Source organism: Budorcas taxicolor, chromosome 14 (genome assembly GCF_023091745.1).
Source record: "Budorcas taxicolor isolate Tak-1 chromosome 14, Takin1.1, whole genome shotgun sequence".
NCBI classification, from domain to species: Eukaryota; Metazoa; Chordata; class Mammalia; order Artiodactyla; family Bovidae; genus Budorcas; species Budorcas taxicolor.
The window spans coordinates 35,135,169-35,163,047 of NC_068923.1; the positions used below are offsets into that span (position 1 = coordinate 35,135,169).

At 44.1% G+C, this 27,879-nt stretch overlaps 1 protein-coding gene and 1 non-coding gene across 2 annotated transcripts; one reads left to right on the forward strand and one right to left on the reverse strand.

The window, feature by feature from the left end:
- On the reverse strand, window positions 1-27,286 carry OPRK1 (opioid receptor kappa 1). Its single transcript, XM_052651775.1, has 4 exons — window positions 27,191-27,286; window positions 26,525-26,820; window positions 10,224-10,576; window positions 1-533 (listed from the first exon to the last, which is right to left on the reverse strand). The coding sequence occupies exons 1-4, from the start codon at window positions 27,284-27,286 to the stop codon at window positions 1-3; spliced, it is 1,278 nt and encodes a 425-aa protein (XP_052507735.1).
- TRNAC-ACA (transfer RNA cysteine (anticodon ACA)) lies at window positions 18,016-18,087 on the forward strand. The gene has a single exon. It is a non-coding gene; the product is annotated as a tRNA-Cys (tRNA).
- Window positions 27,287-27,879: the final 593 nt, after the last annotated feature.

Here is a 27,879-nt window from a genome sequence, read left to right on the forward strand (position 1 = left end):
TCATACTGGTTTATTTACCCCATCAACCTCCCTCACATAGGCAGGATCCTGAACGGTATTTCTGACCCTGCTTGTGCTCTGGCGCTCCATCCTCATCTTAATGGGAAAGCAGAAGTCCCGGAAACACCGCTTGAAGTTTTCGTCAAGGAAGGCGTAGAGAATGGGGTTCAGGCTGCTGTTGGTGTAACCCAGGGCGATGCAGAAATAGTAGCTGGAGAGGGCAGCCGTGCTGTGGGCGGTGCTCCCCAGGGCCTCCACGAGGATGAAAATGTGGATGGGGGTCCAGCAGACGATGAAGACCGCCACGACCACCAACACGAGCCTGGTGATCCGCCGCAGGTTCCGGTCTTTCTCTCGTGAGCCGGAGAGGAGGCGGACGCTCTTTAAGCGCAGGATCATGAGGGTGTAGCAGACAATGATAATGAGGACGGGGATGACGAAGGCGAAGACGAAGACACAGACCTTCATGAACAGGTCCCACCAGGAGTAGTCGTCATCCGGGAACTGTAGGGAGCATTCGATGACTTCCATGTCTGCAGGAGGGGACAAAGCCACAAAAGGGAAGTCCGTTAGCCAAGGGTTTCAAATGTGGATTTCAATACCTTTCATTACAAAGGTCCAATTATGGCGAGGTGATATTACCTGAAGCTGATCACCAAGCCAGGAATGAGGGCCGTGTGTATTAACCATCCTTTATTTTCACGCAAAGAACAATGAAGTCAGAAAGGTTACCATTCACTGGTAACAAACACACTGCTATAGAGTAAATAAGATTATCCAGCAATACGAATTATCTAGTTGTGGAGGCTGGTTTGATGCCGACTATCTTCAGGAGAGCTACACTGTTAATTTACGGCAGGAGTTCTTACTTGCATACCCATGTATTAACAATTCTCCCAGATCTAAGGCTCTGGCAATAAAAGCTAGTGGTAGTTTAGTCACTAAGTCGTGTTGGACTCTTGCGACCCATGGACTGTAGCCCACGAGCCTGTAGCCCCCATGAGATTCTCCAAGAAAGAATACTGGAGTGGATTGCCATTTCCTTCTCCTATCTGCAATAAATGATAAAACATTGCAAAACCAGCCATTCGACTTAACAAAAGCCAACTTGTCAGAAAAACCTTAAGTGGTTAACAGGAAATCACTATGTAGGTCCATAAGCATGTAAACAAAATTTGTCTAAATACCACCCAGCTGCTGTGATTTAATAGAACCAGTGGTGGTCATTGTGATTAAAAGCATTGCTGAAACATGAGAGCAAACTTTTGAAGAAGAAAGAGGAGGAGGAGGAGGAAAGGAGACGAAAGGAAACAGAAGAAAGGGGAGGAGGAAGAAGAGAGTCAGTATTATCATCTTCAAGGAAATCCACGAATCAGACACATTTTTTACTTTTGCCAACAGTGACTATGTAACAGGGAAAACAAATATATGATTACTTAGAAAATGACTTTATTTTGCTCTGCTGTTCTTTGCTGGACAGCATTCTCTTTGGAGTGACCATAATATTAGAAAGAGCAGAGACTCAGGACAAGTACCTTTTATAATATTTTCCCAGAGGCCACCCACCCTCCCCAAGCTCTAGCCAGTGAGCCCAGAGCAGGCTAAATTCTTTTTGCCCTGATTCTTCTTTACAGATGAAGAAACAATGAATGATACTAAGCTGTAGTTTTTTATAATGAAAACGTGTCTTCTGACATTGGAAAATCTGCTTCAAAAATAGCACAAGGATATTTTTCAAGCAGTGAAACAGCTCTATTAATCATGGTTTCTAAAACATCTTAATGTGCTCGTAATTATATATAGTAAAGTAATGCTCAAAATTCTCCAAGCCAGGCTTCAGCAATATGTGAACTGTGAACTTCCAGATGTTCAAGCTGGTTTTAGAAAAGGCAGAGGAACCAGAGATCAAATTGCCAACATCCGCTGGATCATTAAAAAAGCAAGAGAGTTCCAGAAAAACAAATATTTCTGCTTTATTGACTATGCCAAAGCCTTTGACTGTGTGGATCACAATAAACTGTGGAAAATTCTGAAAGAGATGGGAATACCAGACCACTTAACCTGCCTCTTGAGAAATGTGTATGCAGGTCAGGAAGCAACAGTTAGAACTGGACATGGAACAACAGACTGGTTCCAAATAGGAAAAGAAGTATGTCAAGGCTGTATATTGTCACCCTGCTTATTTAACTTCTATGCAGAGTACATCATGAGAAACGCTGGGCTGGAAGAAACACAAGCTGGAATCAAGATTGCCGGGAGAAATATCAATAACCTCAGATATGCAGATGACACCACCCTTATGGCAGAAACTGAAGAGGAGCTAAAAAGCCTCTTGATGAAAGTGAAAGAGGAGAGTGAAAAAGTTGGCTTAAAGCTCAACATTCAGAAAATGAAGATCATGGCATACGGTCCCATCACTTCATGGGAAATAGATGGGGAAACAGTGGAAACACTGTCAGACTTTATTTTGGGGGGCTCCAAAATCACTGCAGATGGTGATTGCAGCCATGAAATTAAAAGACGCTTACTCCTTGGAAGGAAAGTTATGACCAACCTAGATAGCATATTCAAAAGCAGAGACATTACTTTGCCGATTAAGGTGCATCTCATCAAAGCTATGGTTTTTCCTGTGGTCATGTGTGGATGTGAGAGTCGGACTGTGAAGAAGGCTGAGCGCCAAAGAATTGATGCTTTTGAACTGTGGTGTTGGAGAAGACTCTTGAGAGTTCCTTGGACTGCAAGGAGATCCAACCAGTCCATTCTGAAGGAGATCAGCCCTGGGTGTTCTTTGGAAGGAATGATGCTAAAGTTGAAACTCCAGTACTTTGGCCACCTCATGCGAAGTTGACTCATTGGAAGAGACTCTGATGCTGGGAGGGACTGGGGGCAGGAGGAGAAGGGGACGACAGAGGATGAGATGGCTGGATGGCATCACTGGCTCGATGGATGTGAGTCTGAGTGAACTCCGGGAGTTGGTGATGGACAGGCATGTGCAATTTATGGGGTCGCAAAGACTCAGACACGACTGAGCGACTGAACTGAACTGAATCATATATCCCTTTGTAAAACAAAATCTATCTTGGAATTTCAATTAGACATGCTTTAAGAAACAAAGAATATAATCACGGCGGCCAATTAATGAAGATGACTATTTCAGAGACATTTTTATCAACTAAATACCAGATCAAACCTTCCAATAGTAAATGAAAACTCCCAGGTTAACTTATAATTTTTGATTCCCTAAAAAGCTCCTGTCCTAAATACTATTACTAGGAAGACCAAAAGAAACAAACAAGCATCTCACTTAGTCTTTGCTTTAGTATTTACGGGAATAAGAACAGTTAAAATCACCTTTCAAAAAATTCACCACTATTATCATAGTTCAAAATGTATTTATTTAACAACTTTTTAGGATGGCACATTGCAATCTGGCTTCTTTGAAGTTTTTTTTTCTTTCCTGCTTAAATTTTGTGTATTCCAACAGTGTCTTTCTTGTGGTCGACTTCAGCTTGAATGTCACTTTAAAGAGATTTATACAGAGTTTCCATGGTGGCTGGATGGTAAAGAATCCACCTGCCAATACAGGAGAGACGGGTTCAGTCCCCGATCCGGGAAGATCCCCCATGCTGCAGAGCAACTAAGCCTGTGCACCGCAGCTACTGAGCCTGTGCTCCAGAGCCCAGCAGCTGCAGCTACTAAAGACTCCTTGCCCTAGAGCCTGTGCTCAGCAACAAAAGAGACCACCACAAAGAGAAGCCGGTGCACAGCATCTAGAGAATGGCCCCTGCTTGCCACAACCAGACAGAAGCCCACATAGCAGCGAAGACCCAGCACAGCCAACAATTAGAAAATAAAATTGTAAAAGAGACATTTATACAGAGGCAGCCCCATTTGAATCATCCTCTTCTCTGAAATTTATATTCTCCCTCTAAACTATACACTGGAGGAGGGAACGGCAGCCCACTCCAGTGTTCTTGCCTGGAGAATCCCAGGGACGGGGGAGCCTGGTTGGGCTGCCATCTGTGGGGTCGCACAGAGTCGGACTCGACTGAGCGACTTAGCAGTAGCAGCAGCACACTATACTCATTGTATTTTTTATCATTATTCAAAGACAGAAGCCAGAGAGAAAGCAGACAGTAGCTCTTTGTAATAATATGGTGCCTTTCCCAATGTTTTTCTCTCTATCCAGAATGTAAACTATCTTAGGGTAGGGACCCAGTCTGCCTTGAATAATATTCAATTCCTGCCACACAAGGAAGCAGGAACATATGGTGTTTGAGGAGAATAAATTGTTAAATAAACAAATGAATACCACATGGAAATCCTTGAAAATATGGACTCAGTGCAGTAGTCATTATGGAAGAGTAATCTGATAAGATAATCAAGGCAACATAAGGGCTGATGTTTAATCTGGGGACATCTTTTAACTCTGAGGATTAGCTTTCTCTTGCATGCAGTAGGAACTCAAAAATGTTTAATGATTTAAATCATTTAAGTAGTGATTTAGTGACTGAACAATGCACCCAACATTGGAATACCCAAATATACAAAGTATATATACACAGAACTAAAGGGAGACATAGATAGAAACACAGTAATTGTAGAGGAATACAATACCACACTTTCAACAATGGGCAAATAATCCAGATAGAAAATCAATAAAGAAATGGCAGATCTGAAAAAATTAAAAATAAAATGAACTTAACAGACATCCACAAAACATTTCACTCAAGAGCAGCAGAAGACAAATTCTTCTTAAATGTGCATGAAATAGTCTACAGTATATATATGTATGTATATATATATGTATATACACACACATCATATGTTAAGACATGGAGCAAGTCTTAACAAATTAAGATCAAAATCATATCAAGTATTTTTTCTGACCACATGAAAATAGATACCAATGACAGGAAAAAAAATGGAAAATTCACAAATATGTAGAAATTAAACAACACAGTCTTAAAAACCTAGCAGTGGAAACAAATCAAAAGGGAAATTAAAAATTGCTTGAGATGAATGAAAAAGAAATACAATATACCAAAACTGATGGGATGTAGCAAAAGCAATTCTCAGAGAGAAGTTTATAATGATAAACAGCTACATGAAAAAAAGTAAGATCTCAAATAAAGAACCTAACTTTACACAGTAAGGAACTAGAAAAAGAACAAATGAAGCCCAAAGTTAGTAGAAGGAAAGAAATGAGAAAGAATGAATCAGAAATAATAAATAGAGACCAGGAAAACAATAGAAAACAGCTGCTTTTTTTAAAGATAAAAATAACAAAACCTCAGCTACACTAAGAAAAAAGGAGAGAAGACTCAAATAAGTAAAATTATTAATATAAGTGAAAGAGGAGACATTACAACTGATAACACAGAAATACAAAGGATCACAGAAGGTGACAGTAAACAATTCTATGCCAACAAACTGAACAACTCAGAAGAAACAGATAAACTTCTAGAAACATACAACCGACCAGACTGAATCTGAAGACACAGACATTGATCTGAATAGACCAATAACAGATACAGAGATTGGGGCTAAAGAAAAGCCTCCTTACGAGAAAAGTCAAGTGTCAGATGGATGCAGCCAAGCATTTAAGATGCATTGGTTGAGACTTCCTGTCCAGTGTTCTACTGCACTGACACCTGGCTCCCTTCAGTGAGCTTTCTCCACGAACATGACTCTGTGAACCACCAATGCCAGTCAGCTCTGCCTCAAGAGCATGGAGATGGCCTAAAGGACTCTTCTCGGTCTGCCATGGATCTGGACACACAGGAGATGCAGCACGCCACAGTGAGCAGGCTAGCGGGTCTGCAGACAGTCTCTCATCACATAATCAAGTGTGCTTTACAAAATAAAAGACTCATAGAAAGGATGGAGCCCTCCTACAACACTAGTTTTCTCTCACTTCCTCCTGTTTGCTGCACAAACTTATCCTCTGCTGACACTGGTGCATCGTTTCTCCCATCACATCTGCACACGTTCATCTACAGCAACTCCTTCCAGGAAAACCCGCATCTATCTTTATTTCCTTTCAAAACCCTAATTGAAACCCAGTTCCTCGAGAATGTCATTTTCTGACAACAATTACAGGAGTAGTGGTTAAGTCAACAGGTATAATGTGAAATGTAAAAATCAATTCTTTATTTGCCCTGGGAAAAACCATCTCTCTTCTTTTATTATTAACCCCAGTCTTCTCACATTCATGGAGCATCTTCTTTTGAACCTAAGTTATTACACACCAACCCCTAAGGCTCAGAAAAGTTTCCTGCAATTTTATTTCATGTGTTGTGTGCATGAAGAAGCAAAATCCTATGTGTAATTGTTGTTGCTGTTGTTCAGTTGCTAAGTCATGCTCGACTCTCTGCAACCCCGTGGACTGCAGCACACCTCTGTCCTCCATTGTCCTCCATTGTCTCCAGGAGTTTGCCCAAATTCATATCCATTAATCATATTAATTAATTAATACTAAATAGTACTCTTGCCTGGAAAATCCCATGGATGGAGGAGCCTGGTAGGCTGCAGTCCATGGGGTCGCTAAGAGTTGGGCATGACTGAGTGACTTCACTTTCACTTTTCACTTTCATGCATTGGAGAAGGAAATGGCAACTGACTCCAGTGTTCTTGCCTGGAGAATCCCAGGAACAGAGGAGCCTAGTGGGCTGCCATCTATGGGGTCACACAGAGTCAGACATGACTGAAGTGACTTAGCAGCAGAAGCAGCAGCAGTAATTAAATTAATAATATTGTGATGTAATTAGTGGAATTAATCATATTTTAAAGTTCTTCTCTAGTAAAGCTTGGCATTTCTTAAAATTTATCAAATTATCGCAGCTGTAATTTTTACCAGTACTGTCCTTGAGTTTAGCTTGAACCTATACCATAACAGGATTAACTCTCCTTTCTTGTACTGCCCATATGTCTAGATTACAGTTTTTTAGATAAGCTCACAGATGGTTACAGAGGACCTAAACCTTTCTCAGCTACTGATTGGCAAAGGAAGGGATATAACTCTTATGTGGGGTTTTAAAACTCTTCAGTTCTGCTCCTTTGTTCTATGTGATTGTTGTTATCCTTGTATAATCCAGCAGTGACTGCAATAGTGCCTTAATCATAACAAGAATTTAGAAATGTATTCAAGAAATGACACAAGCACAGCCTATAACCTGACATACTATGCAGAATGGTTTAAAATATGCTTTAACAGAGCTAGGTAAACAAATGTATATCTGACATCTGAGCTCATAGCCACCTTAACTTCATTTTTGTCTAAACAAATCACTTTTATACTTAATGGGGAGCCAACCAGCTTGAACTTTAGAAAGAATAATAGGTTTTGACGGGAAAATCTATCAGATTTCCTTCAACAGGAAAGAGATGTTAGATAGGAAACATCTTTATATCTTGCATTAAAGGAACAGGAGAAGGATGTTACAGGTTTTAGGGGTCCACTGTGGTTCCTTTGCCTGTGTGTGAAAGGGCATTCTTGGTGGCTCAGGTAGTAAAGAATCTGCTTGCAACGCAGGAGATCCTGGGTTTGATCCCCGGATCGGGAAGATTCCCTGGAGAAGGGAATGGCAACCTACTCCAGTATTCTTGCCTAGAGAATTCCATGGACAGAGGAGCCTGGTGGGCTACAGTCCATGGGGTCGCAAAGAGTCGGATACGACTTTGCCTGTGTGTACTGTACTGATAGCTTAACATCTGTGGTATTTACATTGTAAATTCATTTTAAAAGAAAAAAGATTATGCTTCATTTAAAAATGTGTACCATGCAGGAGAAGCTATGGTTTTAGCACCTGCCTTTTCACTATGACCTGGAAAGTCTCTGCTTATCTGTACTCACAGGTATCATGAACCTCTCTCATAACCTGGAGCATTTAGACACCTGCTACTGGACATGGAACAACAGACTGGTTCCAAATAGGAAAAGGGGTACGTCAAGGCTATATATTGTCACCCTGCTTATTTAACTTATACACAGAGTACATCATGAGAAACGCTGGGCTGCAAGAGCACAGCTGGAATCAAGATTGCCGGGAGAAATATTAATAACCTCAGATATGCAGATGACACCACCCTTATGGCAGAAAGTGAAGAAGAACTAAAAAGCCTCTTGATGAAAGTGAAAGAGGAGAGTGAAAAAGTTGGCTTAAAGCTCAACAGTCAGAAAATGAAGATCATGGCATCTGGTCCCATCACTTCATGGGAAATAGATGGGGAAACAGTGGAAACAGTGTCAGACTTTATTTTTTGGGCTCCAAAACCACTGCAGATGGTGACTGCAGCCATGAAATTAAAAGACACTTACTCCTTGGAAGAAAAGTTATGACCAACCTAGATAGCATATTCAAAAGCAGAGACATTACTTTGCCAACAAAGGTCCATCTCGTCAAGGCTATGGTTTTTCCTGTGGTCATGTATGGATGTGAGAGTTGGACTGTGAAGAAAGCTGAGCGCCGAAGAATTGATGCTTTTGAACTGTGGTGTTGGAGAAGACTCTTGAGAGTCCCTTGGACTGAAAGGAGATCCAACCAGTCCATTCTGAAGGAGATCAGCCCTGGGATTTCTTTGGAAGGAATGATGCTAAAGCTGAAAGTCCAATACTTTGGCCACCTCATGAGAAGAGTTGACTCATTGGAAAAGACTCTGATGCTGGGAGGGATTGGGGGCAGGAGGAAAAGGGGATGACCAAGGATGAGATGGCTGGATGGCATCACTGACTTGATGGATGTGAGTCTGAGTGAACTCAAGGAGTTGGTGATGGACAGGGAGGCCTGGCGTGCTGCGATTCATGGGTAGCAAAGAGTCGGACACAACTGAGCGACTGAATTGAACTGAACTGAAAGCAATAAATAGCTCCCCTCACCCCAGTGAATCTATATCAAAACAAACATATTTTCATAGCTTTATCTTTCACTAGTAAAGCTAAATTCCTAGAGCAGAAGTTCTCGCCTTGGCTGTAGGTCAGAGTCATCTGGGGACATCTTAAAACTCTTGACACCCAGACTGTGCCTCGGATCAATAAGACTGAACCTTCCTGAGAGGGACCCAGGCAGCAGAGCTTTTCTAAAGGTAAACTTCCAGGTGATTCTAACATGCATCCCAGAGTCAGAAGCACTGTCCTGGAAATACAGAGAAAACATCAAGTCCTGTCTGCATGGGGTGAGAAGCAATGAGTCCAAAGTTTGATGGCTTTGCTCATCTGTACTATCATCCATTGTGACCCTGATTTTGAATGACTTACCTTCAGAAGAAGGCTTCCCTGTGGGCTCAGTGGTAAAGAACCCGCCTGCCAATGCAGGAGACATGGATTTGATTCCTGGGTTGGGAAGATCCCCTGCAGAAAGAAATAGCAACGAACTCCAATACTCTTGCCTGGAGAATTCCATGGACAGAGGTGCCTGACACGCTGCAGTCCATGGGGTCGCAAAAGAGGTGAACATGACTTAATGACTGAACAACAACCACCACCAAATAAAGTTGCCATGGAAATTAACCCCTTAGGGAAAAGAGTGAAGAGGCAGCCTATGACTTTAATGACTTAGGACTCTTTTTAGGGAGGAAAAAGAGGAGCGAAGTCTATCTTAGAATTGCCAGGATGCAACAAAATTGTATTTTAAAAATCCACATGCCTGTGGTTCCTTACTTTGTCCTCACCCCTCCAGGCTCCATAAGCACTTTCTAAGTAGGGGATAAGGATGGTGTCTGTGTTCTGGCCACGCCATCACCGCATCTTGTGTTAGACAAACGAGGGAATGCAAATTGTTTTCTTTCTCATTTTCCATGAATTTAGGCATTACATTTCTGTTGGCTTTTGGCTTTTCTTCTATACATGAGTCCTGCTGCTGCTAAGTCGCTTCAGTCACGTCCGATTCTGTGTGACCCCATAGACAGCAGCCCACCAGGCTCCCGTCCCTGGGATCCTCCAGGCAAGAACACTGGAGTGGGTTGCCATTTCCTTCTCCAATGCGTGAAAGTGAAGTCACTCAGTGGTGTCTGACTCCTAGTGATTAAGAGTTTGTGTAACTAGAAGCTACATTCTAAAAATGAAATAATGTAGCTGAATCACATTTCTGTACACCTGAAACTACACCACACTTCAATAATGTTTTCAATAAATCAGCTATACTCCGATGATTTTTTTATTTTATGAACAAGGACAAAATAAATCACAGAGTCTTTCTTTTTTTAATGGAAACAGCCATCCTTACCTTCCCTAACTTTGGTTCCTCCAAGGACTATGGCAGAGATGCCAACAGATGAGGACAGGATCCAAATACAGATGTTGATGATCTTCGCCTTCAGGGGTGTGCGGAAGTCAAGAGCCTTGACAGGGTGGCACACGGCGATGTAACGGTCCACACTCATCATGGTCAAGGTGAAGATGCTTGTGAACATGTTGTAATAGTCGATGGAGATGACCACCTTGCACAGCACATCCCCAAAGGGCCAGGAGTTCATCAAATAGACCGTGCTCTGGAAGGGCATAGTTGTGGTCACCAGTGCATCTGCCAAAGCCAGGTTGAAGATATAGATGTTGGTTGCTGTCTTCATCTTTGTGTATCTAAGAGACAAGAAACAAGATCATTTCTTTCCATCTTCATGCCATACTCATGAGGTAAACGTTTCTCTGGATTACTGAATGTTTCATCCACTTATTCTTTATGTATTTATCATCCAGACGTTAGGGGCAGTAGAAAAATGGGCAAATATTTCCAACTTTATTAAGCTTTTATTCTAGTGCTTTGTTCCAAAATCTATTTAATTGTAAAAGGGTAGAGAAATGAGTTGGATAATCACTGACTCAATTGACATGCGTTTGCGCAAACTCTGGGAGATAGTGAAGGACAGGGAAGCTTGGTATACTGCAGTGCATGGGGTCGCAAAGAATCGGACATGACTTAGGGACTGAACAACAGCACAAGAAACAAGTAGGCTTCCCTGGTGGCTCAGTGGTAAAGAATCTGCCTCCCAATGCAGGAGATGCGAGTTCAGTCCCTGGGTCAGGAAGGACCCCTGGGGGAGGAAATGGCAACCCACTCCAGTGTTCTTGCCTGTGAAACCTCATGGACACAAGAGTCTGGCAGGCTACAGTCCTTGGGGTCACAAAGAGTTGGAAATGACTTAGCAACTAAAAACAACGACAACCAAAGAAACGAGAATAGATAGACAAATGGATAAATATACACACAGATCTTGTCAATAAACTTGTGTGTCATATAGGTCTTTATTTTGTGACTAACATTTTAATCCTACACAAGATTGCTTGGCTTTCATTATTTTTTAATGCCTTTTTTTTTTTCACTGTGTAAAACAAAGATAAAACATACCCAACTTTTCCTTAAGGTTACTTTGAGAAATCAGTCATTGTAATTACGTCTTTTGAAAATCTAAATGGTTTTTTATTTTTTAAATAATTCCATTTCAATGACTACAGCACAACTAAGTGTAGATTTTTTTAACCAGTGACCCACACCTTTTAATTTAAAATGTGTTATGTTAAAAAAAAAAAAAAACAGGCTGAGTTCTCTTATACACAATATAGTATGAAACATAATCTAGTGTGGTATGTGAGAAATGAATCTGTTCCTTTCACTTTCATCTTGGGAGGTTTATAAAGCACACAATTTGTTTCATCTTCCAACTGAGGGAACAGAAAATTTCAAAATAAGTCAGAAAGATGGCCTTTAAGCCCAAATTACTTCTTTCCATTTTCACATGAAGTTTAGAACAATTGCCTCTTCTACTAAAACTGAATTAATAAGATTGTTTTACTTAGAGAATGCTTCCTCGGGGATCTATAGGGCAGGAAATGTTCGAGACTACCTCAGCAGGTTTTCTGAAGCCAGATGCTAAGATATGGTGAGGAAATCCACAGGGAAATGATTTTCTACACACCTTAGGGTTGTGGACCTAATCACAATTAATTCAACCATGTCCCATGTATCTTCAAGGAGCCAGACTTTTTTCCATACTAGGGCCCTGAGTTTAATCGAAGGTTATTTGTAAGGAGCTGATTACAGAAAATGACTTCTGCTTGGACTATAAAGTATTATCAGTGGTATGTGTTGATCATTGTGTCTGTGCTATCTTTTTTTTTAATGCCTGAGTAATATTCCATTGTTTATATAAACCATTTCTTCTTTATCCATTCATCTGTCAGTGGACATTTAGGTTGCTTCTATGTCTTACCTATTATAAATAGTGCTACTACGAACACTGAGGTACATGTATCTCTTCAAATTAGAGTTTTCTCCAGATATCTGCCCAGGAGTGAGATTGCAGGATCATATGGTAGCTCTAATTTTTAAGGAAAATCTGTACCATTACTCACAGTGGTTACACCCATTTATAGTCCTATGAATAGTATAGGAGAGTGTGTTTGTCGCTCAGTCGTGTCTGACTCTTTGCAACCCCATGGACTGTAGCCCACCAGGCTCCTCTGTCCATGGGATTCTCCAGACAGAACACTGGAGTAGGATGCCATTCCCTTCTCCACGGAATCTTCCCAACCCAGGGACTGAACCCAGGTCTCCTGCATGGCAGGCAGATTCTTTACCATGTGAGCCACTAGGGAACATTATCTGTTCAAATACTGTCTTCTTAAAAATATGGTTTTATGTTTGAAAAATGCATCTTACAACCCAGCCTCTTACTCTTTCAATCCCTAATACTAGCAAAGACTTGAGCCAGCAACACCTGTGACTTCTGCTCTAATGTTTTGTAACGTGATATTCTCCTCTATCTTTAGGAAGTTAGGCTGATATTCTTTGCCTGACACATTTAGGTGGACCTGGGTTCTAGTCCTTAATTTTCCCTCCAACAGACAGACTTTGGAGAGGTCACTAAAAACCCTGAGTTTCAGTTTCCCCACCCTGGAATGGGAAACTTATTATCTCAGAGCGGTCCTGAGATAACCAAGGGAAGGCACCTGATCTGGATTTTGTCTGGAATTTATCGCATGCTTCCAGCTCCTCTCCCTGCTCTAATATGGGTGGAAACTACCAGTTACCAGAGGAACCAGAAGGGAACACAGTTTGTAGTTAACACCTCTGGTGGTATTTACCCATTTCAGCTTGAATAGGAAAGATAAAAGTAAAAATGAAGCCTGCAGCCTTACATGCTAGCACACCATGAATGGAAAGACACATGAGTTACAATAAAACAGCATATGTGTCTTTTAGGTAGTCAAAAAATACTGGAGGATAACTTGCCCTGAGCTTTTCAAAAATATTTTTATTAGATGTGTGAAATTGCTTAAGGCTTGAACTTTCAAAAAGTTCAAACCCTGTCATCAGATCTCAGAATGAGACAGATGACTACCTGCAACAAAGACATCTATATCGCAATTAAACTAATTGCAGCAGAAGTTGGTGCTCCCCAAGAAACAAGCCCTGCCCATACACTCCCTGTGGGGGCTCTCTGTTACAGCCCGAGGGCCAGAGGTGTCTGCCAGGGACGGAGGGAGGCTGGCAGCCCCTGCCATTGAGACCCTTGCATCTGCCGACATCCGATGTCTGAGCATGGGGTGGATCGTGCTCCTGATAGTAATCGTAATAACCGTTTGTCTCCAAACACTCCCTATGTCACACTCTGCTGTGCGCTCCACATGCCGTATCCCACTCAGTCCTGAAAGTGACTCTGCGTGGTGGGTACCAGCATCCTCACTCTAGAAACGAGGCACTGAGAACCGCAGGAGGTTTTAAATGTCTCAAGAGTCGCATGGTTAGAAGAGGCACTGCAGGAACGCAGACCCAGGGATTTGAGCTCGTGCCCACATTCTGGCAATCTCTGCAGCACTTCATAACTTACAAAACCCACTCAGTATTTTGACTTCCACATATCCTATTGGATTTTCACAACAACTGCTCTTCGAGTTGCCCAGGGGATGTACGCCTTTTCCCTAACATGGCTGAAGAAAGTAGACTCAGGAGAGTAAATTGATTTTTCTAGTGTCAGAGAGGGAGGGGCCCTGTGGGAGGACAAGGAGCGGGCAGCAGTTCTCAGCCCCCACTCCAGGGCTCTGGAAGACATGTGCTTACATGCCTACAACCCTGAAAAGGAGAACTCAACAGGTACAAGTATTAACAACAGACTATGAGTACAAGGAATATATATTAAGTCTTTTATGTGCTCCACTGGACTGGATCCAGCGAACATAGGATTTTAAGACCTTCCCCCAACCTCAAAGACAAACTGGTTGAGCCCCTGGGTATGGGTATTGTTTGCATTGAACCAAAACAGAACAGCATGTGTTATTTCAATTATTATCTGTCTGTTGGTGGAAATAAACGAGTAAGCTTTCTCACCAGGATCAGATAGGAAATCACTTTCCATTTCATCCATGCTGCCTGACAAAGACTCACAAGTCTTTCAAGTAAAATGGCACTGTGTGAGTGGGAATTCTTGGCTTGTGTGGAGCAGCTGGGGGTGGGTTGGCAGCGGGCGGCTGCACTTTTTGGTGTACACGCTGCAGGAGCGTGTGGCATTAAGAGAGCAAAGTGTATAGGCTGTACCCGCTAAACCTGCCAGTGTCACAAACCTGGAAACAACGGTGGGATGCGGGAAGCAGGCCAGGAAGAGGATCAGGAGGGAGCCCAGGGTGCCAGCCATGAGGAAGTCAGCACAGGGCAAGGTCATGGATGGTGTCCCCAGGAGCTTAGAATCTCCCCATCACACATGAACTCAAGATCTGCCTAGCATGTCCTCATCAAGAGAGATTTGTTGAGTGGCTTCTAAACTGGCAGCCATATCACAGCTGGTGTGATATCGAGGGGAACAAAGGAATCTGTGGAGCTCTCAGGAACCAACGTCACCAAGTAGAGATTCTAGGAGAGCAAGGCTTTCGCAGGAGAAACTGACTCAGAACCTATCACCAGGCAGAGACGTTAGGAGACCATGGCTCTCGCAGGAGAAACTGACCTTGTGACACTGCAGGCTCACGGCTTCTGTCCTGCCCTGCACCTGCCCGGTGCAGACAATCCAAGTGAGACTTCATTCTTGGAGCATTACTATCCCTTACTATTGAGGTGTGCTGCCCCAGTGTTTTTCCTTAAATTTAAATGAGGCTTTTTAAATCAGGAGCTGCTTTTTAGCTTTGGTGCAGCATAATAAACCCCAAATCTTGATGGCTAATCACCATATATCTTTAAACACAGACACGTTCTCAGGTTTGTGGATTTCGGTATTTTGTGGCTCGTCCCTGCCCTTGTCCGCCAGGCTGACATCCTCTCTATGTCTTCAGTCGGTTCATGCTCCCACCCTCAGCCGCATCTTCTCATCATTTCAACACCAAGTCTCAGCGCCTACTCCATACCCAGCAGCATCCTGGATACTGAGGCGACTGAAAAACAAGTTTACACAGATCCTGCCCCCAGGATCTTCTAAATTAATTGAGTCAAGATTGTAACACAAACTAGAAGAATAGACTACCTGATGGGAAGAACTGACTCATTGGAAAAGACACTGACGCTGGGAAAGATCGAGGGCAGGAGGAGAATCTAATCTCTAATAAGTAAAGGAATTCAGGGCCATATTCCAACGTTTCTTAAGGAGTCAGAAATTGTACCAGAGAAATGACAGGATACTCGGAATTCCACTCCTTCCAGCAGCTAAAGATTGAAAGGCATTCTGGTAAGGGTGGTTAACTGTACCTTGCAAGGGCAGGAAGCATCTGACATGAGGAGGTAGGGCCTGAGCCAGAAGGGAGTATCAACATAAAATACAGCATGTGACCCCTCGGTAGACAAAGGCCATCACGCAGATGACGGTGTTTCAGCTTGTCCACGAGCAATGCCCGTGGTTTGCAGGAGAGGGAACTCAGTGAAGAGGAAGTGAGTGATCTCCTCAAATTCGAGAGACCATGGGAAAAGAAAAATGTGAGCCTTCTGAGTAGACACAGAATCTCAGCTTCAACATCACAAAAAAGCAAACACCCTACTGGCCAGTTATCTGAAGAGACTCGTTTAATACAGCAAATACCTAATCGCCATCAGAAAGCACCTGAACAAATGCTGATCTGGTGAAAACATCAGTGTAACCTGCCCCACGGGCAGCTGGCCGATACCCCACAAGCTGGGGCTGGACCAAGAGATGCAAGGCCTGAACACCAAACTCAGGAGGGGGAGGCTTTGCAGGCCCAGGGAGGAGGCACCCCTCTTTAACCAGTGGTGGGGGAACAGCACAGTGAGGGTGGGCTTCAGCATCTTTTCTCTGTATGACGTATTCATCCTCTTGGGCATGTTTTCCAGATACACAGCATTCTAGATTTTATGTTTAAAATAACCAGACATTGGGGACTTCCCTGGTGGTCCAGTAGTTAAGACTCTGTGCTTCCAATGCAGCAGGCGTGGATTCAATCCCTGGACAAAGAACCAAGATCCCATATGCCATGTGACCTGGCTAAATAAATAAACAAAAGTTGAAAAAGTAAAATAGCCAGACGTGACAGCTGTATTGATGCAAATTCTCAGGGGAACTTTTTAAAAAATATATAATAAGTTTGCTTCATTAAATTATCCAGATATTTCCAGTTCATTTCAATGAATTGGCTAAACATCCTTTTAGATTGTTAACTACTGAAATTATGGTTCTTTACTAAAGGGCAGTAGCTTGTGATTTAAAAAAAAAGGGGGGGGGGGTATTGAGCTGCTGTTTCTCAATGATCTGACTTTGAAATAGCCTCAATTGATGGTATTCTAAAGGCGTCGTATTCATGTAGGTATCGGGCCCTTGAAACTGTACCACAAGCTGAGCAAAAGCTCTGAGGAGAACAGAGAAGGAGCGGGCTGTACCCCAGCCCCAACTCCTGGGACTGCAGGTACCAGGCTGGCAGTGAGGTGCAGTCAGAAGGCAAACAGATACCTCCTCAGGTCCTGGTGGGCTGTCCTTGAGGGTGCTGTGGGGCAGGGGAGGAAGCAGTGCCGAAGCAGTGCATTCCCTGCCTTAGCCCAGGCCCCAGCAAGTGCTCCCCTCCCTGGAGTCACAGCCCTGTTCCCCAGGAGGTACTGTCCAGTGTGTCCAGCAGTGCACACAGGGTGAGTGTTTATCACGAAGGACACAGCAACCCACTCCAGTACTCTTGCCTGCGAAAGCCCATGGACAGAGGAGCCTGGTGGACTCTAGCCCATGGGGTCTCAAAGAGTTGGACACGACTTAGCAACTAAACAACAGCAGCAGGTAGAAAACTATTAATACGAATCTCAAATGACTGATGCAGTGTTTCCCAGTGTACAACTCTCTGGATACCTAGACGTATGTAGACTTCTGGAATTATTTTCCCATTTTTATACAGAAAACTGACCCAGCTAAGGTGAGCCACAGGGCGCCACCCAGAGGCAACAAGGTCATTCTCCTGCTCTGTCTTCTGTGGGAAGGAAGAACCCCTGCATTAGGTGGAAAGCAACACAGCAAAGCAGAGTTTAGAGCTGTGCTCAGAAGAATTAATATTCAACAGAATCTCGGAAGATCGCTCTGATTGTTACAGCCTATCTCTACAGGCACGTAACTCCAGCCATGCTTAGTCTGAAGGCTTCCCTGCTCAACCTCAGATCAGTTCCTTTGGGGTATCTCAATTCATCCACATGTTTTATGTTTTTCTCATTTTTCATTTAAATGCTGACTTGCTTGGTCAGTGGAGTGAGTTAAATAAAAAGGCATAAGCCTTTTACAACATTATCCCCACTCCTAAAATCCATTCTTCTCATGCAAGTCTTCCTTATTTAAGATATAAGCCAGCATTCCAAACAAAGAGAGAGAGAAACAAAATACACTGGCTGATTTTCTGCTGAGGAATACATGAGTGTTATTCTGAAACCATCTTTTGTTAACTAGGTATTTTATAAAGCCTGTAAAACCTTCTACCTCTGAAACACAGAAGCCAAATCTTAGAAAGGAAACCATCTTGCAGACATACGATTTTAGGTTTTTAGCTGAGCACAGAGGCACTTCTCCCACGGAGCAGGGCAGCAACAATTGAGTATCTCCACAGGTTAATCATAGACTTCCCTGGTGGCTCAGATGGTAAAGCGTCTGCCTACAATGCAGGAGACCCAGGTTCAATCCCTGGGTTGGGAAGATCTCCTGGAGAAGGAAATGGCAACCCAGTCCAGTATTCTTGCCTGGAAAATTACATGGACAGAGGAGCCTGGTAGGCTACAGTCCATGGAGTCGCAAAAAGTTGGACACGACTGAGCAACTTCACAGGTTAATCTAGGGAGAAGGAGATTCCAACTTCCCAGTTCTCATGAAGATGCTGCCTGCTACCCAAAGACATCGCTGGGCAGAAAATGGATAGAAGCTGCCAGTTCCCAGCGAGAAGTCAGTCCCTCCTAAAAATAACTCTAAGACAGACACCAAAAAAACTGTGTCGGCAACAGCATCCAAAAGTGATATTGAAGACTACAACTTTGCCTGTTAAATCTTAGGAGTCTGTACCTGATAACCACGTTGCTTGTTTTTCTCTTTCTTTTTATTTTTTCCTGTTTTTTTTTTCTTTCCCTTTCTTTCTTTCTCCCTCCCTCCCCTCATTGTTCCTTTCCTCTTTCCTTCCTTTTCAAGCAATCATGCAGTCTCTGATCTCTGAAATAGCTCCATGAAGATTTGGGCTTCCGTGACCACATGTCCTACATGGAAGAAAATAATCTCATTTAGCTAATCCATGTAAAATAAACAGTGGCAGTGAAGCCAGTTTTCTCTTTTAAGAGCTTGTCAAACAGTAAAATTACTTTGGGACATTCAAGATAGGCTCCTCTGAAAATAATTTCTGAAATTATTTTTCCTATGCTTGCTTTAAAGGAAATGTTGAGCACTGATTCCAAGAGAGGATCAGGATAAATTACAACATGCTCATTTTTTTCTAATCAAAGCCTAAGGTAAGCCTGCAGTTGAACAGGAAGCAGTGAGTAGTTAATGACGACTACACACCTCTGCCTTTCCTCTCACAGCTCCCTGCATTTCATCAGGTGACATGATCTAAGTCGGCTCCCAAAGTTACCCCTTTGGGGATATTCCAACACTGCCCAGGCTGAATTACAGGGAAGCCAAAGTCTTCTACAAGTGAGACAAAGTCACCAGAAGACTGATCCCTTTATTGTGTCTTTATCATGATAGCAAAGAATTAATGAAAACTAATAAGAAAAGGCACAACTTATAAGATCAAGGACCAAATAATTTTCTGATTCCTGTAATTTTTTCTAATAATTTTCCCTTGCTTATCCTTATATTTTCTGGAGAAGGGAATGGCAATCCACTCTAGTATTCTTGCCTGGAGAATTCCATAGACAGAGGAGCCTAGCAGGCCATGGGCTGGCAAAGAGTCCATGGGGTCAGAAAGAGTCAGACATGACTGAGTGACTAACACTATCCTTATATTTAATTTAAAAAGAAACATACCTTTATAAGAGTAAAGCTTTTCTTTAAACAAACAAACAAAAATACCCTCTTCAGTATTCTTGCCTGGAAAATCCCATAGACAGAGGAGCCTAGCAGGCTACAGTTCATATAGTCAAAAAGAGTTGCACATGACGGACGGGACTGAGAACAAAGAGATGAAATGAGGTAAAATTAAGGTTAAATAGGGTCGTTTCCAAGGCAAACCATTCAATGTCACGGTAATCCAATTCTATGCTCCAACCAGTAACGCTGAAGAAGCTGAAGTTGAACGGTTCTATGAAGACCTACAACACCTTTTAGAACTAACACCCAAAAAAGATGTCCTTTTCATTATAGGGGACTGGAATGCAAAAGTAGGAAGTCAAGAAACACCTGGAGTAACAGGCAAATTTGGCCTTGGAATGCGGAATGAAGCAGGGCAAAGGCTAAGAGAGTTTTGCCAAGAAAATGCACTGGTCATAGAAAACACCCTCTTCCAACAACACAAGGGAAGACTCTACACATGGACATCACCAAATGGTCAACACTGAAATCAGACTGATTATATTCTTTGCAGCCAAAGATGGAGAAGCTCTATACAGTCAACAAAAACAAGACCAGGAGCTGACTGTGGCTCAGATCATGAACTCCTTATTGCTAAATTCAGACTTAAATTAAAGAAAGTAGGGAAAACCACTAGACCATTCAGGTATGACCTATATCAAATCCCTTATGATTATACAGTGGGAGTGAGAAATAGATTTAAGGGCCTAGATCTGATAGATAGAGTGCCTGATGAACTATGGAATGAGGTTCGTGGCATTGTACAGGAGACAGGGATCAAGACCATCCCCATGGAGAAGAAATGCAAAAAAGAGAAATGGCTGTCTGAGGAGGCCTTGCAAATAGCTGTGAAAAGAAGGGAAGTAAAAAGCAAACGAGAAAAGAAAAGATGCAAGCATCTGAATGCAGAGTTCCAAAGAATAGCAAGGAGAGATAAGTAAGCCTTCCTCAGTGATCAATGCAAAGAAATAGAGGAAAACAACAGAATGGGAAAGACTAGAGATCTCTTCAAGAAAATTAGAGACACCAAGGGAACATTTCATGCAAATATGGGCTCAATAAAGGACAGAAATGGTATGGACCTAACAGAAGCAGAAGATATTAAGAAGAGGTGGCAAGAATACACAGAAGAACTATACAAAAAAGATCTTCATGACCAAGATAATCACGTTGGTGTGATCACTCACCTAGAGCCAGACATCCTGGAATGTGAAGTCAAGTGGGCCTTATAAAGCATCACTACGAACAAAGCTAGTGGAGGTGATGGAATTCCAGCTGAGCTATTTCAAATCCTGAAAGATGATGCTGTGAAAGTGCTGCACTCAAAATGCCAGCAAATTTGGAAAACTCAGCAGTGGCCACAGGACTGGAAAAGGCCGGTTTTCATTCCAATCCCAAAGAAAGGCAATCCCAAAGAATGCTCAAACTACTGCACAATTGCACTCATCTCACATGCTAGTAAAGTAATGCTCAAAATTCTCTAAGCCAGGCTTCAGCTATACATGAACCATGAACTTCCAGATGTTCAAGATGGTTTTAGAAAAGGCAGAGGAATCAGAGATCAAATTGCCAACATCCACTGGATCATGGAAAAAGCAAGAGAGTTCCAGAAAAATATCTATTTCTGCTTTATTGACTATTCCAAAGCCTTTGACTGTGTGGATCACAATAAACTGTGGAAAATTCCGAAGGAGATGGGAATACCAGAGCACCTGACCTGCCTCTTGAGAAACCTATATGCAGGTCAGGAAGCAACAGTTAGAACTGGACATGGAACAACAGACTGGTTCCAAATAGGAAAAGGAGTACGTCAAGGCTGTATATTGTCACCCTGCTTATTTAACTTCTATGCAGAGTACATCATAAGAAACACTGGGCTGGAAGAAGCACAAGCTGGAATCCAGACTGCCGGGAGAAATATCAATAACCTCAGATATGCAGATGACACCACCCTTATGGCAGAAAGTGAAGAGGAACTAAAAAGCCCCTTGATGAAAGTGAAAGAGGAGAGTGAAAAAGTTGCCTTAAAGCTCAACATTCAGAAAATGAAGATCATGGCACCCAGTCCCATCACTTCATGGGAAATAGATGGGGAAACAGTGGAAACAGTGTCAGATTTTATTTTTTTGGGCTCCAAAATCACTGCAGATGGTGACTGCAGCCATGAAATTAAAAGACGCTTACTCTTTGGAAGAAAAGTTGTGACCAACCTAGATAGCATATTCAAAAGCAGAGACATTACTTTGCCGACTAAGGTCCGTCTCGTCAAGGCTATGGTTTTTCCAGTGGTCATGTATGGATGTGAGAGTTGGACTGTGAAGAAAGCTGAGCACCGAAGAATTGATGCTTTTGAACTGTGGTGTTGGAGAAGATTCTTGAGAGTCCCTTGGACTGCAAGGAGATCCAACCAGTCCATTCTGAAGGAGATCAGCCCTGGCATTTCTTTGGAAGGAATGATGCTAAAGCTGAAATTCCAGTACTTTGGCCACCTCATGCGAAGAGTTGACTCATTGGAAGAGACTCTGATGCTGGGAGGGATTGGGGGCAGGAGGAGAAGGGGACGACAGAAGATGAGATGGGTGCATGGCATCACCAGCTCGATGGACGTGAGTCTAAGTGAACTCTGGGAGTTGGTGATGGACAGGGAGGCCTGGCATTCTGCGATTCATGGGGTCACAAAGAGTTGGACATGACTGAGCGACTAAACTGACTGATCCAACCTGACAAGTGTCCTTATAAGAAGAGATCAAGATACAGAGCGTAGGAATGTCCACACAGAAGGATGGCCACATGAGGACACGGTGAAAAGGCAGTCACCTGCAAGCAGAGACACTCAGCAGGAACCAAACCTGCCAGCACCTTGATCTTGGACTTCCAGCCTCTAGAACAGCAAGCAGAGAACACAATTTTGTTGTTTAAGCCACTCCGTCTGAGGTCCTTGTTATGACAGCCTTAGCAAGGCAGATTCACTAGAAATCTGAGAAACCTACAAGACAATCCTATAGAACCATCCAGAAGGAGGGAGGGCAGATGAGTCTGAAGTAGGGATGAATAAGTGGAAGAGAGATACACAGGTTTAGGACAGTTCAGAATTTCCCTGACAGTTATAGCCACAAGAATGGATAATACCATCACGAGTGATGGTCAGTTTGATGAGCCATCTTGGCCAGGCTACAGTCTTCAAATACTCAAACACTCACCAAGATGCTACTCTGAAGGTGTTTTGTAGATGTGGTTAAAGTCCGTTATCAGTTGATCTTAAACAAAGGAGATGATCCTAGAGTACCTGGGTGGGCCTGGTCTAATTAGTCGAAGGGTCTTAACTACAGGGCATACAGCTTCCCTGAGAAAGAAGAGATTTACCTTAGAAGTGCGTTCTGCCTCTCCTGACACCTATCCTCAGGGCTACAGACCTGACTGGCCAGCCCCACAATCACCTAAGCCAAGTCTTTGTAGTAAACCCCTCAACACACACATATCCCCTACTGGTTCTGCTTTTCTGGCTGAATCCTGACTAACATGAAGAGAGTGCAAAGAAAGCTAAGAAGTCTCAGGAAAAGACAATTATTTAGGACACGTCAGGGAAGAGGAGCCTGTGATGGAGACTGACGAGAAACCCAGTGTGTGTGGAAGGAAGTCAAGAAGAAGGTGAGATTGGTCCAGCATGTTGAATCCCCATGGACTTTAAGGGACAGCCAGCCTGAGACATTACCTGGGATGTGAGACCTATACGTCCGAGGGAGGAGCATCAGGGAGGAAACTCAAGTGCCCTGATTGAGCAACAGATGGACGACACCAAAGTGATGGGCAGGGGTTATTCCTCCAAGAGGTTTACCCAAGACAGATAGGAGGAAGAAAGGACGTTAGCTAAGGGAACATAATCTGTTAAATGGGTATGGGGAAACATACCCATGAGCTTTCCAGATGGCTCCAGTGGTAAAGAATCCTCCTGCCAAAGCAGGAGACACAAGAAATGCAGGTTCGATCCCTGGGTTGGGAAGATCCCTTGGAGAAGGAAATGACAACCCACTCCAGTATTCTTGCCTGGAGAATCCCATGGACAGAGGAGTCTGTCCATGGGGTCATAAGAGTTGGACACAACTTAGCAACTAAACCACCAACCACCACACAGCTTTACCAGCCTGGCATATATTAGGTGTTCATTAAATGTTAATTGTTTTCACCAAGAGAGGCGACAGCCATATGTGTTGGAAGTTGTGGTTAGGGTGGGAAAAGGAATATAAGGTATCAGAGGTGGAGCTGCCTGGCAATGTCCCAGGCGTGGGCTGGGTGGGCATCATAGCATTCACTGCAGGTGACCTGCACAGGAGAGGTGAAGAGAACATGGGGTTAGGACCCTGAGGATCATCATGGGCACCCCAAGGTGTTGGTGGGACCCAAGGACATGAATCAAGGGCTGAGGTAAGACCTTCCTGAGCCAGGACCACAAACTCCTATACCTGGAGAGAGGGAGGCTGCAGTGCTTAAATTTTAAGGTGTTCACAGTGAAAGGTTATAGAACCCTAACATTGAGCAACTATAGTAGTTGCTACACATTAAAGGAGGAAAATCCTTGAAACATTAGATGATCTTCAGAAGATACTGGATGACATTCCAGGTGCTGAAGGGAGAAAAGCCATTGGTAAGGCAGGTCTACAAGCAGTCGATGCTTCTTCAACAACCCTCACATCCTCCCAGGTTTGAGATGGCCATCCCAGACCTGCGCCTGCCCTGCCATCCAAGCATCTAAATTCCATCTCTAGGGTGATTTCCTAGGTGACTCAACCAGGACCCTTTGGCATGTTCAATATTTTAAAATAACATCCTTTTCAAAAGTGATCCTCCATCTTTTCAAGTGACACTGCTCAGCCAAGGTCAATCACAAAAGCCGCACTTGAACTCCACCCTCTTGTTCTGCTCTGAGTTCTGATGAGCACACAGTGTCTGATGCCTGGCTCCAACCTTTAGTCCTTTCTTCTCCTTAGCAAAATAAACCCATCCATCAAGTTTTCTTCTGAGGTTTTATTTTTCAGTTCTCTGGCCCTGTATCAGTCTAAACAAATTCTAAACGCTTCTTAATGCTCTTTGCTATAGATTTAAGCCAACTATTGTTTCGATATTTGGCTTTCCAAGATGATAATAGAACTCTTCACTCCTCATTTACTATCAAATGTAGTGGGCAGATGCATAATATTATTACATGAACTCTATAACTCTTTTTGTATTTTTAGCTGAATTTATCCCCTTTTCACAAACTTTAGTCTTTGATGTCTTTGAGATAGACATATTTAGCTTATACTTATATTTTTTTGTACTTATCTTGAAAATTCTAGTCAATCTACAGTGATTCTTCTTTCTTTCTGACATGTCTAATGCTCCCCCATGGAGTTATCTTTTCACATATTTTAGGGTTCTTTATTCTTTTTAATCCTAGACTGCAGGGCTATACAGAGTTGTAGAGCAACTTTAAAAGCCCTCTAAAACTCAAAACTTCAAGTTCTCTTTCAAGTGACAGTAAGATGTATCTGTTTCACTCAAGCACTCAAGTATGATGGAGCAGGAACAGAGTGGGTTTCCTCCTGGCATCCCCTTTCTCTGTAACAATGTTTTATTATAAAACAACAGCCTCTGTAGCAAAGATCTCCTAGAAATTTTAATTATAGTTTAGAGTACAGCTGTTCTTTCATTTCTCTTGGTTACTATAATCTTCTTTCTAATGGAGAGTAGCCCTGCAATTACTAATGATTTGGAAGAACAACTTGCTTGTAAAATATTACTTCTATAGCCTGTACTCATCACTGATAGAAGCCCAGTGGAAGGCAATAAGCAATTGTGGAAAGCAAGGTCACCAAGCTAGAGACACTAATTGTAGGTGAAAAGAGCTTTATAATATGTATTTGGAGGCTTAAAAGATGGTTTTCAGTTCTGTAGCACAAATGAGGATAAAAGTGGTGACATTCCCAAGTCAGAGAGAGAGAGAGAAAGGAAACAGGTATTTGAAAGATTCATGCTACTGCAGATATTGTCTTTAAAGTTCACAATAAATAAAGAGCATGTTTCAAAACTAAAGTCAAGATTAAAAAAAAAAGTTCTTCATCCTTTCTATGCCTCTAAGCAGAGTGACTTGCATCCTTCCTTTATACACAGGAACGTCTCATCTTCGTATTCACTCTCAAATGTGCAGCTGAAAACCATGAAGTCTCCCAGAAAGGGAAATTTCTCAAAGGGTATCCAGACAATGGTAGGATTTCTGTGTTTTTCTTGTTTCCTTTGTTATGAAAGGCCAAAATACAAATCACTTCACTTTTTAGAAAATTAGCATATATGCAGATATTTAGGTATTTATTATTGGAAGCTGACTTCAATGGGCCCACAAAAGAACAATAAAAAGAAAGTTCTAGTTCCCATGGTGGGAGATAAAAAGCAAAACAATTTTTGGAAACCTCCAGCACCCATACTGTAGGAGACAAATACTAGATGGTTTAGGTACCAAAGTGACTGGCACTCTAAACAAATGAGGCAGCATGTCAGTACTGCAAGGCTCACATGTGGATACCTAAACAGTATACTGGATTTGCTTCATAAACCATAACACCATCCTGATGAGTCACAGGAAATCCTGAATTCTCTTCAGGGCATTGAGTGGGCATGAATTTTATCTAAAGAAATATTTGCAAGGGCAAAACAAAGTGCTCCAAACTGGTGCAGGCAATCAGGCAAAAGGCCAGGCAGTTGGACTAGTTTCCTTCCCAGGAGACACTGACTTTGTCTCTTGCAGGGACACCCCATTATCTCCATCCGAAGGGCCTTCTGCAGGGATTTGGGGCGCAGGGGAGGGTCACTCTTAAACCTTCAAGTCACCTCTGGTCTCTTGGATTCGTCCTGTGCGAACCTCGCAGTCCCACAGCAAAATGTCTCCCAGGAAATTTCACTTCGAAGAGGCCGCCCCCTGAACCTCTCCGGAGCCCGGACGGAATGGGGTCCCCACTACCCGGCTGGCGTCCCTCCGCGCTTCCTGGTGACTAGCCCGACCCTCCCTCCGGCTGCGGCCACTGTAGCGCCGGGACCCCGCGCTCACCGGATGATCACGAACATGACCAGCGAGTTGCCCACCAAGCCCACGACGAACACCACGGAGTAGACGGCCGTGATGACGACCAGGATGACCGGGGAGATGTGAGCCGGCTCCAGCAGCACGTCCTCCGAGCCCGCGCTGCCGTTACCGTCCGGCTCTGCCCAGCCCGGGAACCAGCCGCTGCCGTTGGGGCGCAGGCAGGTGCTCGGGGAGCAGGTGGGGCCCGGCTCACCGCGGAAGATCTGGACTGGGGGCTCCATGTCCGGCGGCTGCGGCAGCGGGACAAGGACAGGCGGCACCTGCGGGGGCAAGAGAACCGACTGGACCCGGGAAGCGAACTTTAGCCGCGTCCGAACCAGCGCGCGAGCGCGGCGGTGCAGGGGCCTGCGACCCGCTGATACCCACCCCGGCCGGAAGACCCCGGGGAGGCACAGGGGCACGGACCTCTCTCTGGGTGCCACCCCGGCCAGCAGACGCGCCGCAGGTACCAGGAGGGGCGGAGAGCGCGCCGTCCTTTCCCCTGGTGCCTGAAATCCCCCACCCTTTCCTAGGCACGGCTCCCGGGAGGAACTGTCCCCAGTCTGCGGCCCGGAGACCCCAGGGACAAGAGACCCCTGGAGCGCAGAGCCCTCGCTGCCAAGGACCGCGCTTCGAAATCCCACGGCTCACCTCCGGCTCGGGAGATGCACGCAGAGGAACAGCGACGCTGGACCGCGCGGAACCCAGCGTTCCCGAATCCCACTCAGCCGGCGGGTTGCCGTGCATCCGCAGCCCTGCGGCGCTGGCTCCCAGACCCGGACCCCGCGCTCTGGCCGCCCCCCAACCCCCGAGCGCGTCCCCGCCACTCCGCGCGCGGTTCCCACGACCGGCAGCGGCAGAACACGGCTGGACGCCGCGAGTGCGCGCGGGCCCCAGACATCCCTCCCCTCCCGACCCCGCCCCTGCCGCCCCGCCTACCCGCCTGCGCGCCCCCCGCCCCGCGCCCGCCGGCTCACCCGGAGCACAGCCTCCATCCATGGGCCCCGGCCTCCCCGGCGCCTGACTGAACATCTGGGCGATTCAGACTTAGGGTCAAGAAGGGTGCGCCTGTCCAGTGCAAGTGGACATCGGGGTTACTCACAATGTGTCTAGAACTGCTGCCGGCCTCGTTCTCAGAACACATCTGCTTTCCGGTGAGGAGGAAAATGGTTATTTCATGTGAGTGACCAGTCCAAATACAGTAGCAAAATGATCCAATTAGAATAAGACCAGACCACACGGTTTTAGTGGTTGATTTTGACCACCCAATGCTAAGAGCCGACTCACTGGAAAAGACTCTGATGCTAGGAAAGATTGAGGGCAGGAGGCGGAGAAAATAA